Below are 11,892 nucleotides of genomic sequence, written 5' to 3'. Positions count from 1 at the left end.
TAGCATGAATCATGAAGAGTCTGACTTCTGAAACGGGCCACAACAAACTTATCAGCACGACAGAGAAAAAAGTGTCTTTGTTACAACTCTCGTTTGCGAGGTCAATAAAGAAGTCTTGTTCATGGTGAAATTCCAAAAAAAAAATGTACATGGAGGCCTGATTCGGCGCCATTGACGTGGAACTTTACACCGCTCGCCCACATACAAGTCAAGCATGACGCGGCTGTAACACCTGATCTCACATCTGAGAGGCTTGTGCAGACATGTCCCGTGTGTAAACCAACCAGCGTCTCCTGAACCTGGAGGGAGGCCGGGTAACCTCTAAACCCACAGGGGCCATTAAAACAACAGGTGCTTGTGGGAGAGCTCAGCTGTTGAGTGCAGGCAGCGGCTAGCTTGTGGCTTAGCTAGCAGCAGCTGCAGGTAGCTGTGTCGAGTCTTGACCTCAGGGTGAAGGAGTCACCAAACAGTTGAGCATGTGTACTTTGACTTTTAAAGAGTTCTCCTGTCTTTGTCATATACCTCATTAGATGCAGATCTTCAAAGGTCCAGCCCCCATGTTTGCTGTAAACCGACTTCATGCATGGACTCCACAAAAACCCACCTGGCGGGCTGTGGAGCAGCTGTGCAGACAGATGGGATGCCATTATTTAATGGGGAACTCTGTCTCTCTCTAGCCAGGCTTAATTTAAGTCTCAAGTGACAACAGAACGTCTATTCATGCAAGTCCACGCGTGCTGTTCCACATGGCCATATTATCACATATCTATAAATCTTCATTTGTGTGCATTTATAGTTTCAGCTTGACTTCAAACCCTTTGCCTTTCATTTAAATGTGACCTCCTGCGCTAGTGAATTGCTTTAATCTCGTGGATAGAAAAATATATTAATGTGATGTATTGTCTACCGTACGATAACCTAAGTATTCATAAGGAGCAGTTTGATTTGAGAAACAACTGGTGCACTTGGAAAGTTGCCCTGCGTTTCACTCTGTTCAACCATTATTTATTGAAGATCATTGTTTGTTCTTTTCCTATTTCAGTTTATAGGCTGCTTTGCTGAGATTTAACAAGCTTGTTTTCCTTGTGGAATAAATTGCGTTAGGATGCAAAAGTGGAACACATTGATTGAATCCAAAGGTCACTTTTATTTAATTCAGTGTGAATAAATTCAATACTGTCACATTGACAGTGCTAGAGACACATACAATAAGGTGATAAGACAGAGAACAGACAACTTTCTCATAAACTAGACCACAAAACACAAGCCTACTGACTTCAGGGACTACACACTAGATGACTTTGTTTTGGGTAAACAATAACGTCAAAATGAGCTCTGGTCCATTATATAATCATTTGACAAATGAAACACATCCACTCAAATCTAGATAGCAGGTCATTTTCTGCACTTTCCACTTTCATGAAGGGAACATTAATGAATACTTAAAAAAAAAAAATCTAAATACTGAGATAATACCTTATATATCGGCTTTAGCAGCACTATATTTCAGTGAGTAGGTCATACATACACGCACAATTCCTCATCTTGTCAAACCACGCTTCTTAGTTTTAAGGATTTCACATCTTTCTGTGTATTTACAATATCAGACTTCTAGCCATTAGCACTTAAAAATGCTTTATTGGCCACTTTCTTTTTAAACAAGTTGATTAACACCAGTTACAGCAGCATCAGCATTTCAGGAAAATCGGCACGATAAATTGCCAACAGCAGTGCAATGTAAAAGACAAATAATGCTGTCATCAGCTAGCACAGCCATTGGCCAAATTATGCTTATCTGTTAATTACCTCATGGGCGTTTTCATGCTTTTTCATGCTCTTAATTTAGATTTTACCCCGATAAAAACCTTGAGCCTCCTCTCTGTAGAAACATGCAGATGTTGCTCTCTGTTGTAAAACAACAATCTCACAAGCTATTAATTTCTATACAGGAAACAGCAAAATACTTGAGTACGTTCAGTGAATACTTCAATCCAGAGCCACGGAATGTAACTGAGTTGGGCTATCATTCAAATAGTATTTACAACCTCTTTGAGATTTATACAACTAATTAAAACACTGGCTGGCAAACTATTTATGTATCTACTTTACATACTATTTTAGGTGACTGTTTCAGCGATGAAAGCAATTTTATAATGAGACATATATAAGTGTACTTGCTGTATGCTTACGTGGATCACAGTTTTCAAAGCTACATAAAGCTCCTTCATGATTATCAGAAAAAGTTGTCCCTATTTCAGTGTGCATATTTCCACAGAACCTTCCAGTCGTGAAATATTTGCTGGTTTGAGTCCTCCTCCTGCTACATGACATCACACCCGCGAGGAGTCTCGCTATTTCAAAGTTTCAGTCTCTATTGATGTGGATTAACATTGGATTTAATAGGAAGCGTAAGAACAGTTGTGAAGACTGTGTGTGTGTGTGTGTGTGTGTGTGTGTGTTTCTTCGTGGGTTATTACATATGTGTGTCTATGACAGCACAGTTAGCGTGACAGTTCCTTTGGTCCTTTTCAGGATGCCAACGGCTTCTTCATGAGTGACGCCCTCCAGAGTTTGCCCGTTAACGGCCATTATCTGGTCTCCTCGCTTCAGTCGGCCGTCCTCCGCTGCTGCCCCCTGAGCGCGCGAACACACACACACACACACACACACACACACACGCACAGTGGAGTTTTGCTTAGAAACACACAATTTGTCAATTTTGCTCAATTTAAGACAGAGAAATGTGCTACGTACCTTTCCAAAAACAGTTTTAACATAGATGGGCAAGTCTCCATGGGGGCTGCCGTACCCTCCGACTATACTGAAACCCAGTCCGTCTGGTCCTCTTTCGAGATTGATGGTCTTGTACTGAGGTGGGCTGATGGAAAGATGGAGACAGTTAGGGACTATACCGACTCCCTTCAGCGAAAAGAAACGGCAGTAGTTTCAATAGAGTCCCTTAGACAGACGGAATTACAGGGGTCATAGGGGACATTACACAGTAAAATGTTCTTCCTGTGTGATAAACAGTTCATACCCGAGGTCATCCTGGAAGATGCAGCTGGGCGTGAGACCTCCAGCTGCCTGCTCCTGAGAGGGACCCGTCACGGTGGTGTCACCGCCCGCTACCACCTTCAGGTGCACAAACACACACACAACCACACACTTTAATGGTATAGCAGACTTGCGACACAAAGACTGATAGCATTGGTGGTAGCGCTGATTGAGGGAGGCAAGTTTTATGGTGCTTCAAAGTCTGCCGCCGGTAGCCTTCGACTGTTCTTTTTGAGGTGAAAACTTGAACACAGATTTTAAAAAAGGAATAAAGTACATCCTCAAGGGTTTATCAAATTGTGTCTGCAGGTTCATCTCATTAGAACAGAGAGGTGTGTGTTTGTGTGCGCTTCGAGACCTGCAGCTGTATTGTGCCCGTGGCGTTCTTGAGCAGAGTGACAGCCTGTGAGTGGGTCATGCCTTCAGCAGAGGTTCCACAGATACTGACGATGCGGTCGCCAATCTGGAAAAGAGGATGACATGAGAGGAAAGCACATGGAATGGTGAAGCAGGCACGTCAGTGTTTGGGTTGGAAACAATGACATTCCCTCAATCCAGAATGCATATGTATCACCACTTTTAATAAAGGGTCAATGAGAATGCTGTTGCTTCACAAACATCTGGATAACTCTGCATGATAACAGGATGTGGCTAATACTATTTTAAAATTGAATTCAACATGCTATACAAAAGCAAAACTATGCTTGTGTTTGGCTGAGTAATTTCATTATGTCGTGTTCTCGTCTCTCATTCTGGAGAGGATGAAGCAGCATGAATATACTATTAAATATCCCCCTCCACCCCCTATTCATTTCAATGAGCCCTTTTGTAGGCTTCATGATCTGAATGCAGGAGTGGGAGATTGATTATCTGCATTAGTAATGCTATTGTCCTCCTCCGGTCTGTGTCACACAGAGCTACAATTGTCAGTTTCTCTGTCATTTAACTGCGAAGGTCCCTGCAAAAGGCTGTCGCTCTTGACCTTTTGGAGTCACAGACTGAGTAAAGTGAGTGGGAATGAGATCGCTGTACATAATTAAGATTCACATTAATTCCCACACAAGAATGACTGGCATGCAAATTCTAACTCTTGTAATCCGCTGGAGGCTGACGAAAGGTTACTGAGAGGGAGGTGTACATGCGGCACCTTGAGCTTCTGTGTCTGAGCAGCCAGGCCGACGGGATTCATCATGGCGATGAAGATGGGGATATCACCCAGGGGGCTGCCCACGCCCCCCGCTATGCTGATACCCAGAGAATCGCTGGGACCTTTAATGAACTCAACTGTTCTGGTGTCCTGATGCTCGGGAGCTGTGAGAAAAGCAAACATGTGGGGATGCCTTGGCCACAACTTACATTCTTTCTATGGCTGCCTCGAATTAATAGCTGGGGTTTTTTTAGTTTTTTTTTAGGATACTTACAATCCGGACTTAGTTTGTTATGGTCCCCGGGACGGTTCCCAGAGTCGGAACATGACAGAGAGGCCACCTTGGTGCAGCCTGTTTCGCTCATCTGAAACACAGATAGTCAGCGCCGTTGCTTCCTTTTGTTTTGTCGTACAATCAAATATTATCCTCGAAAGATGTGAAAATACAGTACCTGACTGCTTTGAGACAGCCTTCTTTCTGAGTGGAAGGGGCCTGCCTTAAACCTCCCGACATCCATGTTGATAGGCCCCACACAGCACTACAACGCAAGGCACAATATTTTGACTCCAGTCATCCAACACAGTTTGAAGCAGCAGTGTCATTCAGTACCGATGCTTCGATGTACCTTGAGTAGTGCAGCCACGGCCTCCTGAGTGGTCGACCTGACATCCTCACCATTGACGGACAGGATCTGGTCGCCCTGCATCAGGCGGCCGTCGGTGTCCACCAAACCTCCTTTCACAATGTCGGACACAAACACGCCGGTGTCATTCCTGGTGGGAAAGGTTGAAAGACAGACATGACAGTGAGATGACATGCACTGTAAGAGTCGTGCTGTATTTTCCCTCTACTAGTTGACCTTAAACTGCTGACTCTTGTTGAGCATGTAATGGATAATACACTATTGATCCAGCAATTCCAAAATTGTTCCCATTACTGCTGGTAAGATGGAATATTTAATAGCAAGGAGTGTGTTCAGCCCCCAGCTGTGACCTCAATAAATGTGTTTTCCATCTTGGATCCTGCTTAATGCTTACTGTGGGCATGCCAGGCACAACAAGTGAGGAGCCATCCCATATTATCTAATGACGAACTTTATTATTTATTTCCACTTATACGTGGATTGGTGACAGTTCTATGAATCTTCCATCACCAACAATATGTTTCGGGGATATTAAGCCTTCTTAAAACGCATGTCTTGGCGCTTGCTTGATTGATTGACAGGTGTCTACACCTATCAAAGTCAACTGTCATGATTGCCATCTGTTTCCCTTTTTTACCAGCGAGTGAAAACCAGAATCCAAGCTTCAAAACATCCTTTGACAAACCAGTTGGTTTGGTCTCAGGAGAACACAGCATGATCGTGTTCATCTAAAGCCAAAGACAAACACAGTCAAACAATATTTGCTTGCTCTGAGCACTGACCTCTGGGGCGTTAAGTTAACTGCATGGAAGATGATGGCTTGTGTCTTCTATTTCTCCCCCAAAAAGTGCATCGCTACTGTTGACTTTGCGTATCCGAAGTGCAAATCTCCACGTGGATTAAACCAACACAGGCTGAAGCCGTAAAGCAAGGCAGCCTGATCATACGATCCGAGGTGCCAGAGACAGTCGGCGGTCACAACTCCTCACCACTAACTGCTAGCTTGCACTTTCCATTTTAACCGAGGGTTTTAGGTTGTCTGGTCGTTGTTGCCTTTTCCATCCCGTTGAGCATTTTACTAGTTTTTCCGCTCGTGGAGCAAAACCACTGTGACAGAGGCAAAGATTTACAAGTACATTTAAAGTTGATATGCTTACTGCTGCCCAAGCTGTTCAACCCATGACTCCAACGTGGGTCTTTTACCGTGGACTTGGACAAATCCAGAATAAAAGACGATTACACACACACATAGCCAGCAGTGCATATGCATGTGTGGTCTTTATAAGCCATTCCTACGGTTTACCCCCGAGGTGAGATTAATCGCCACACTCCACACCTGTCAGTAAAGAACTGTCAGCATGTGGACCAGCAGGCCTTTTCCCTCGTGCGCCTTAACCTATAAATGCTACTGCGAGACGAGAAGCCTCAGTGGAGTTTATGTGTAAGACGGTTTCCAATTTGCCAGTCCTAGAAAGACTTCAGTAAATGTTCCTCCACAGCTCTATTGGGAAGAAAAGTAGCAACATTCCCAGATATAACCAACGGTTGTTTACAGCCCTGTTTATGGCAACGCTGGAGTCATGAGCCCCGCTAGTGCCACTGAAAGTCGTCCCCGGGCTAAAAGGAAGCTTTGCATGTCCTCATTAGAGGAATCATGAAAGACATTTCAAGTTATGCAGAGAACTACACACCTATTGTGCTGACACGTGTCTCATTTCTGGTTATGCTTCACATGTCAGCAATCCGGCCAGGCATATCAACAGTTTTTTTAAACCATAAAATTAAATTTAAAGACATTATGTATTGATAGATCTAAAAACGTGCGTTTGTCTGTGGACACGATCTGTCTATGCACTACCCTATTAAACAGTTTTTTCTTTTGACAACAATTACCTCAGGTCCCGTGCTCTGCTTTAAAAAAAGAAAGTTCATACAGTTAATGTCAAACTATGTTGATTTTCAGATTACTAGCTAATTATGCTCATTATATCACCAATACCGTTCGGTACCTCTTCTGACTTTGATGTCACAGTCAAGAGACGAGCCAAATACAATATAATATTTAAAATGACCATCTTTCTTCTAAATAAAGTAGTCGTTAAGTAGCAGATCTAATAATACATCTCTCTCACCTCCTTCCTACAATGCTCAGGCCCAAGCCCTGGCCAGGCTTCTTGTGGAGCTCCACAGTGAACGAGTCCCACAGGTCTTCCTCCTTGTACTGGGCCTCGTCCCTGTAGACCACCAGCCGGACTCTCTGTGGGGTCTGCCGCAGCACGTTGATGGCTTCATCGTGACTGGCTGCACGCAGGTCGATGCCGTTCACCTGTGACGACAGAAAAGGAGGTGAGTATCGGCGGGCTCCAGCAACACACAACATATCACGACTTCAGCACTCTTAATGTCTTAAAAAGTAGAGCACAATTATATTAAATAAAATGATATTAACATATACCAGAAATGTGCAAGAAAAGTAGCAACGCCCTTTTGTTCTATTCCTGATATAATGCAGAGGGCTATAAAAAAACAGCCTAATTGAATGCTTTTCCTTCAACCGCTAAATATAAAGTATAAAGTTTCTTCTTTAGGAACCCAAACTGCTGAGCTATCTGAACACTGGATCATAATATGAAAATGTTACAACACTTAGATCTAACTCAAGGGAAGCAGTCTTCCCACAGAAGTCTGGGAAAATCTTAAGTGGTCAATTTAGAGTTTGATGTCCAGCTTATTTGACCACATTAAAGGGGAAAATACCCCATTAGCTTTGGCCGAGGACAGGCAAAAACATTTTTTTCCCATCGCAGCTAATAGCATTGCTGTGGACTGGGAAACCACTCTTTTTCACTTTTCCTCTCTGACCCGACACGACAGCTTGGCTCGACGACAGAAATGAATAGCAGAGGGCAATTAAGTCATTAAGTGTGTGTCTGTGTGCGTGCGTGCATGCATGTGTGCCTTTCAATAAGGGTCCACTGATTGAGCTCCCATAACAAAACTCCTGAGCTCCACCCCCTGCCCCTCCCTCTGTGACAAACCATGAGGGTCAAATGGAGGGTAAATCCAAGTTGAGCTGGGATACTTAACTTTTCTCTACGTTCATACTGGCTCATACTTTCCCCTGAGTTTTTACGCAGAATCAATTCATTCTTCTTGTCTCACAAACAATAGAGCGGTTGGTTTGAGTGCGAGTTAGATTATTTTTGATGCAGCTTTCATATATTTATTTGAGACGTATCGCACTATTTGACGAAACCTGGGAACCCTGGCTTCGATGTTACAGCTCCTCAGGCTGCCGCGTCACAAGATTTTGAAATGTGTTCATCCTCTTTTTAATCTAGGTCATCTGCAATGCTCATTATACGGCACAGCACCTCCAGGATTTGGTCTCCGGCCCACAGCCTGCCATCTTTTGAGGCTGCTCCCTCTTCATAAACTTCATGGATAATGATGGCCCCCTTGGAATGAGAGGAAGAAAAGAGAGCAAATTAGTACAGAATAGGAGAAGAAGGTGAACAGGAACAGTTGCGGGGTGAGAGCAGTGATGATTTATTTAGAGGAGATGTGAGGCATACAGGACAGTAAATAATGGGCAAAGTCATTATACAAAGTGACAGCATACAGTTTTAAATGTATGTTTCTGACTCCGAGTGTGTTTTCTCTGCGTTCCAGTGTGTGTGTCATTTGGGGTTCAGAGGTTACATTCCAGGGCTGGATATTGTCTGAGGCCAGACAAAGAGCTGCTCCCCCAAGCCTGACTGAGCAGACAGAATGAGGAGAGGACGGCAGGAGGACGAGGACGAGGACGAGGAAGGCTGTGACAACATCCTTTCCTACATTCCTGGGCTATTCGGAACCAGTTATACCACCACCAAAGAGTCTAAGTGGGTGGCATGGTGGATGGAGTTGTGTAACTTTCTTAAGTTATTACAAATTCACAGTTTATTTCAAAAAGGATTGTAGATTGTAAAAAGTGCAAATACGTATATATATTGACCTCACGTGTGTTGTTAAATCAAATGTAGAAAATGAAGTCACACTCATGGAACTCATGGAATGTTTTTGGTGAAGTGATACATCCACGTAATATTTGTTGTTGCCTACCAGCAGGGTGTCACAGCCTCCCACAATGCTGAGGCCCAGGCCTGTGCAGCCCTTGGAGATGTCAATGGTGGTCTCACAGCCGGGGATGATGGGACAGGTTGCCGGGTCACTGGCCAGAGTGGAAGGGGTGGAAGAGCGACTCTGACCTACAATAGAGGGAGCATATAGTAAGCCAATTGATACATGATGTATCCTCCTGAATAGGAAGTCAGACTTCTTAATGCGGACTCACTCGTGACTACTTCTGCCTGTGGTTGACTCGGGGAACTCGTGGTGGCACTAGGCATGCTGGGTAGGCTGGCAAAGACGTCAGCCGAGCTATCCCCGTCCTGGCAGGTTGCCTGGAGAAAAGAGGAGGTTTGTTTAGAAGGTTAGCTTCGCTGGACCTTTGGCTTTTCTCAGTAGATCATGTATTGTTGTTGTTTTTTTAGGTCATTCTTATGGACACAACACATTTGTAAAATTCTTGCCTTTACGGGAAATACAATATGACGATTACAGTGTATTTCCAGCCACTCTACCTTTTCCTCAGTGTAGCCGAGCACTGATTCACCATTCACAGCGACGAGACTGTCCCCTGCTGTTATGCCCTCCTGAAAGAAGCAGGTCACCATTTTGATTATAAATAAACTGTATAATGCACACAAACCAGTAGCTGCAGTATGTAATACATACATTGCCTGCGTGTCCTTTCACTTCAGATATACTCTGAATCTCAACTCCACTGTCAGTGTTTCCCTGCACAAATGTGATGCCAATTCCTCCGTCTTCCTATTGGAGGAAAACAATAGAGCGTAAATAGGATTATTTAGTACAGTACATCTAAACATAGCATGCAGACCGGCACATGGCTGTAACATGTTCTCCATAATAGAGCTGCACCAGCTAACCGAAACAGACATGACTCATGACAATTATCTCCAGAAAGACAATTAGTCACAGCTTCCACCTTACATCCCTCTAACCTCATGTTCCCAGCGGGCCTTTTTGTGTTTGTGTGTTTGTGTCAATGAGCTTCCCAGATGCTGCTGCTTCATCCCCTGTCGCCTTGACCACCATATGGATAGTCCCAAACTGGGGCGCCCATGAACGTCTCTTTTTCAGTGCCTGTTAAAAGTGCCTGTTCCGACCGGGCCCTAACCCCTGCAAGATCTTTCCAACATAGTCCCGGGGGAACGTTCGCTGAAGGAAGTACATTTAAGAAGGCTACATTGTGCTGACAATGCCTCTTTTTCACTCCTCACTTAAAGTACACATTTCAATGCAGGACTTTTTCTGTGCGGTATTAATAGTTTTACTTAAATTCTTTTGATACTTAATATTTTATTTAGGTATTTTTACAGTTAACGAAAAAATAAATAGTTTTACTTTTAATAGTTCATTGTTTTACCTTAGATTTTGAGCACTTCTTTGAGCACCGGAACTAATTCCGGCCCTGAAAACACACTTTCAGGTCAGGGTTAGTCGACTTCTGACGTACGACATGCTGACTTGCCCGCAGGGCCCTGAAGCTCCGCCCCCGCTGCAATACGGAGCTGTGTTCTTGTTTATTCAAATTGTCCAAATTGAGTGAAGTAGATTGGAGGCGCAGTTTCTCGAGACATGCGAAGATCAAACGGAAAGACAGACAGAGACTCCTTGCTTTATAGTTTTAAAAGGGCCAGTTAACTCGGATCACAACAAAACAAGTTTTCCAAATTACCACTTGTTGCATGTATTCGAGCAGATGTTTTCAGTTTAAGAGGTACGATTTTGACACATCCCCGGTGACACTTCTGCTATATGATGGACCTGAATGGAATGTGTTATTGGTGGTGCTCACAGTAAGAAAAAAAATTACGACATCAAAAATCATCCACAGACTTCACTCTAAGCACTTTTTCTGTAGGAACTATTTTCCAGAGAGACTCGTTGCTGCATGTTTTTCAAATGGGATATTTTTCATTCAAAGTAGCTTGGCAAATAAAACTGAAAAATATCCGTATGACTAGTAAGTAGACACCACAAGGGGTAAAAATCCTTTCTATTATTTGGGTGAATGGAACTTTTATGCCTATTCGGAACAGCTATTCTCCCATTCATGTGCCGTTTTGTTTATTCAACCTTTTATTTGACAATCGGTCTCTCGTCTCTCGGCTGGCAGCTTGTCAGACTTGACTGCTCCCTCTCTCTTTCTCTGCCATACCCCATTGACCTTTTGTGTGTACACCTCCCTCATTATAGCATTGCTTCCTCTCCATTATTGTCTTTATTTTGATTTTTTCAAAAGAACAGTGTGTGTGTGTGTGTGTGTGTGTGTGTGTGTGTGATGTGTATACGGGGGGAGGGGGTCCAGTTATCTCACCTTCAGCTTTATGCCGTGATGCACATATTTTGAAGTATCGGCATCCCCATTGGCAGCAGTCGTTTCTAGCTGTGAAGAGACCGGCAGCAGTTGATACAGTGACATGTGTGTTTGTGTCTGCTCGCTGGTGGGAGTACAGTACTGAGTGTGTTTGTGGGATTTTGATTCCTACACTCAGGCTTGAATGGGAACTCCAGGACCACACAAAGAGACTTTTAGTAGCAAAACATCCATAAAAACAACAAGTTAATTGCACAAGGCTCGAGTCAAAGTCATTATAATGGTATGTGTGCGAGTTTCACTGCTCGTTATGCAGACGCTACTTCACTCCCTGACGTCTCCATGATCTTTGTCTGTTGCGTCGTTTGTGCATGTGTGCAACGTGTGTTTTGTGTGTGTGGCCACGGGCGCAGTGTTACCTCAGTGTGGGGCTCCACTGTGTCTCCCTCGTGTTCTCTCACGGGTCCCACGGCCATCTGGTTCAGCGCCTCCGTGTTCCTGTTCCAAAGAGTCATAACTCACGTGAATCGCGGCTCCTCTGCTTTGTGACAGCAGAGCCGTGATTAACGTGGGCTGGTCACAGTGTCTGTTTCAGGGGT

The 11,892-nt window shown here is 43.9% G+C and overlaps 1 protein-coding gene across 1 annotated transcript in view; it reads right to left on the bottom strand.

Moving 5' to 3' along the window:
* Window positions 1-1,127: 1,127 nt before the first annotated feature.
* LOC117747995 (multiple PDZ domain protein) overlaps window positions 1,128-11,892 on the bottom strand; it is a 43,680-nt gene continuing 32,915 nt past the window's right edge. The window contains exons 31-46 of the mRNA XM_034557563.1: window positions 11,713-11,791; window positions 11,294-11,362; window positions 9,625-9,720; window positions 9,471-9,542; window positions 9,182-9,290; window positions 8,950-9,095; window positions 8,220-8,303; window positions 6,978-7,171; window positions 4,828-4,975; window positions 4,654-4,740; window positions 4,476-4,566; window positions 4,202-4,365; window positions 3,413-3,517; window positions 3,038-3,132; window positions 2,755-2,878; window positions 1,128-2,634 (exon numbers count right to left, since the gene is read on the bottom strand). Of these exons, the coding sequence (XP_034413454.1) occupies window positions 2,488-2,634; window positions 2,755-2,878; window positions 3,038-3,132; window positions 3,413-3,517; window positions 4,202-4,365; window positions 4,476-4,566; window positions 4,654-4,740; window positions 4,828-4,975; window positions 6,978-7,171; window positions 8,220-8,303; window positions 8,950-9,095; window positions 9,182-9,290; window positions 9,471-9,542; window positions 9,625-9,720; window positions 11,294-11,362; window positions 11,713-11,791 (1,810 nt within the window). The 3' untranslated portion in view covers window positions 1,128-2,487. The remainder of the gene's footprint in view (window positions 2,635-2,754; window positions 2,879-3,037; window positions 3,133-3,412; window positions 3,518-4,201; window positions 4,366-4,475; window positions 4,567-4,653; window positions 4,741-4,827; window positions 4,976-6,977; window positions 7,172-8,219; window positions 8,304-8,949; window positions 9,096-9,181; window positions 9,291-9,470; window positions 9,543-9,624; window positions 9,721-11,293; window positions 11,363-11,712; window positions 11,792-11,892) is intronic.

Source organism: Cyclopterus lumpus, chromosome 18 (assembly GCF_009769545.1).
Source record: "Cyclopterus lumpus isolate fCycLum1 chromosome 18, fCycLum1.pri, whole genome shotgun sequence".
Classification (NCBI taxonomy): Eukaryota; Metazoa; Chordata; class Actinopteri; order Perciformes; family Cyclopteridae; genus Cyclopterus; species Cyclopterus lumpus.
This window is presented reverse-complemented; position numbering and strand designations above follow the sequence as displayed.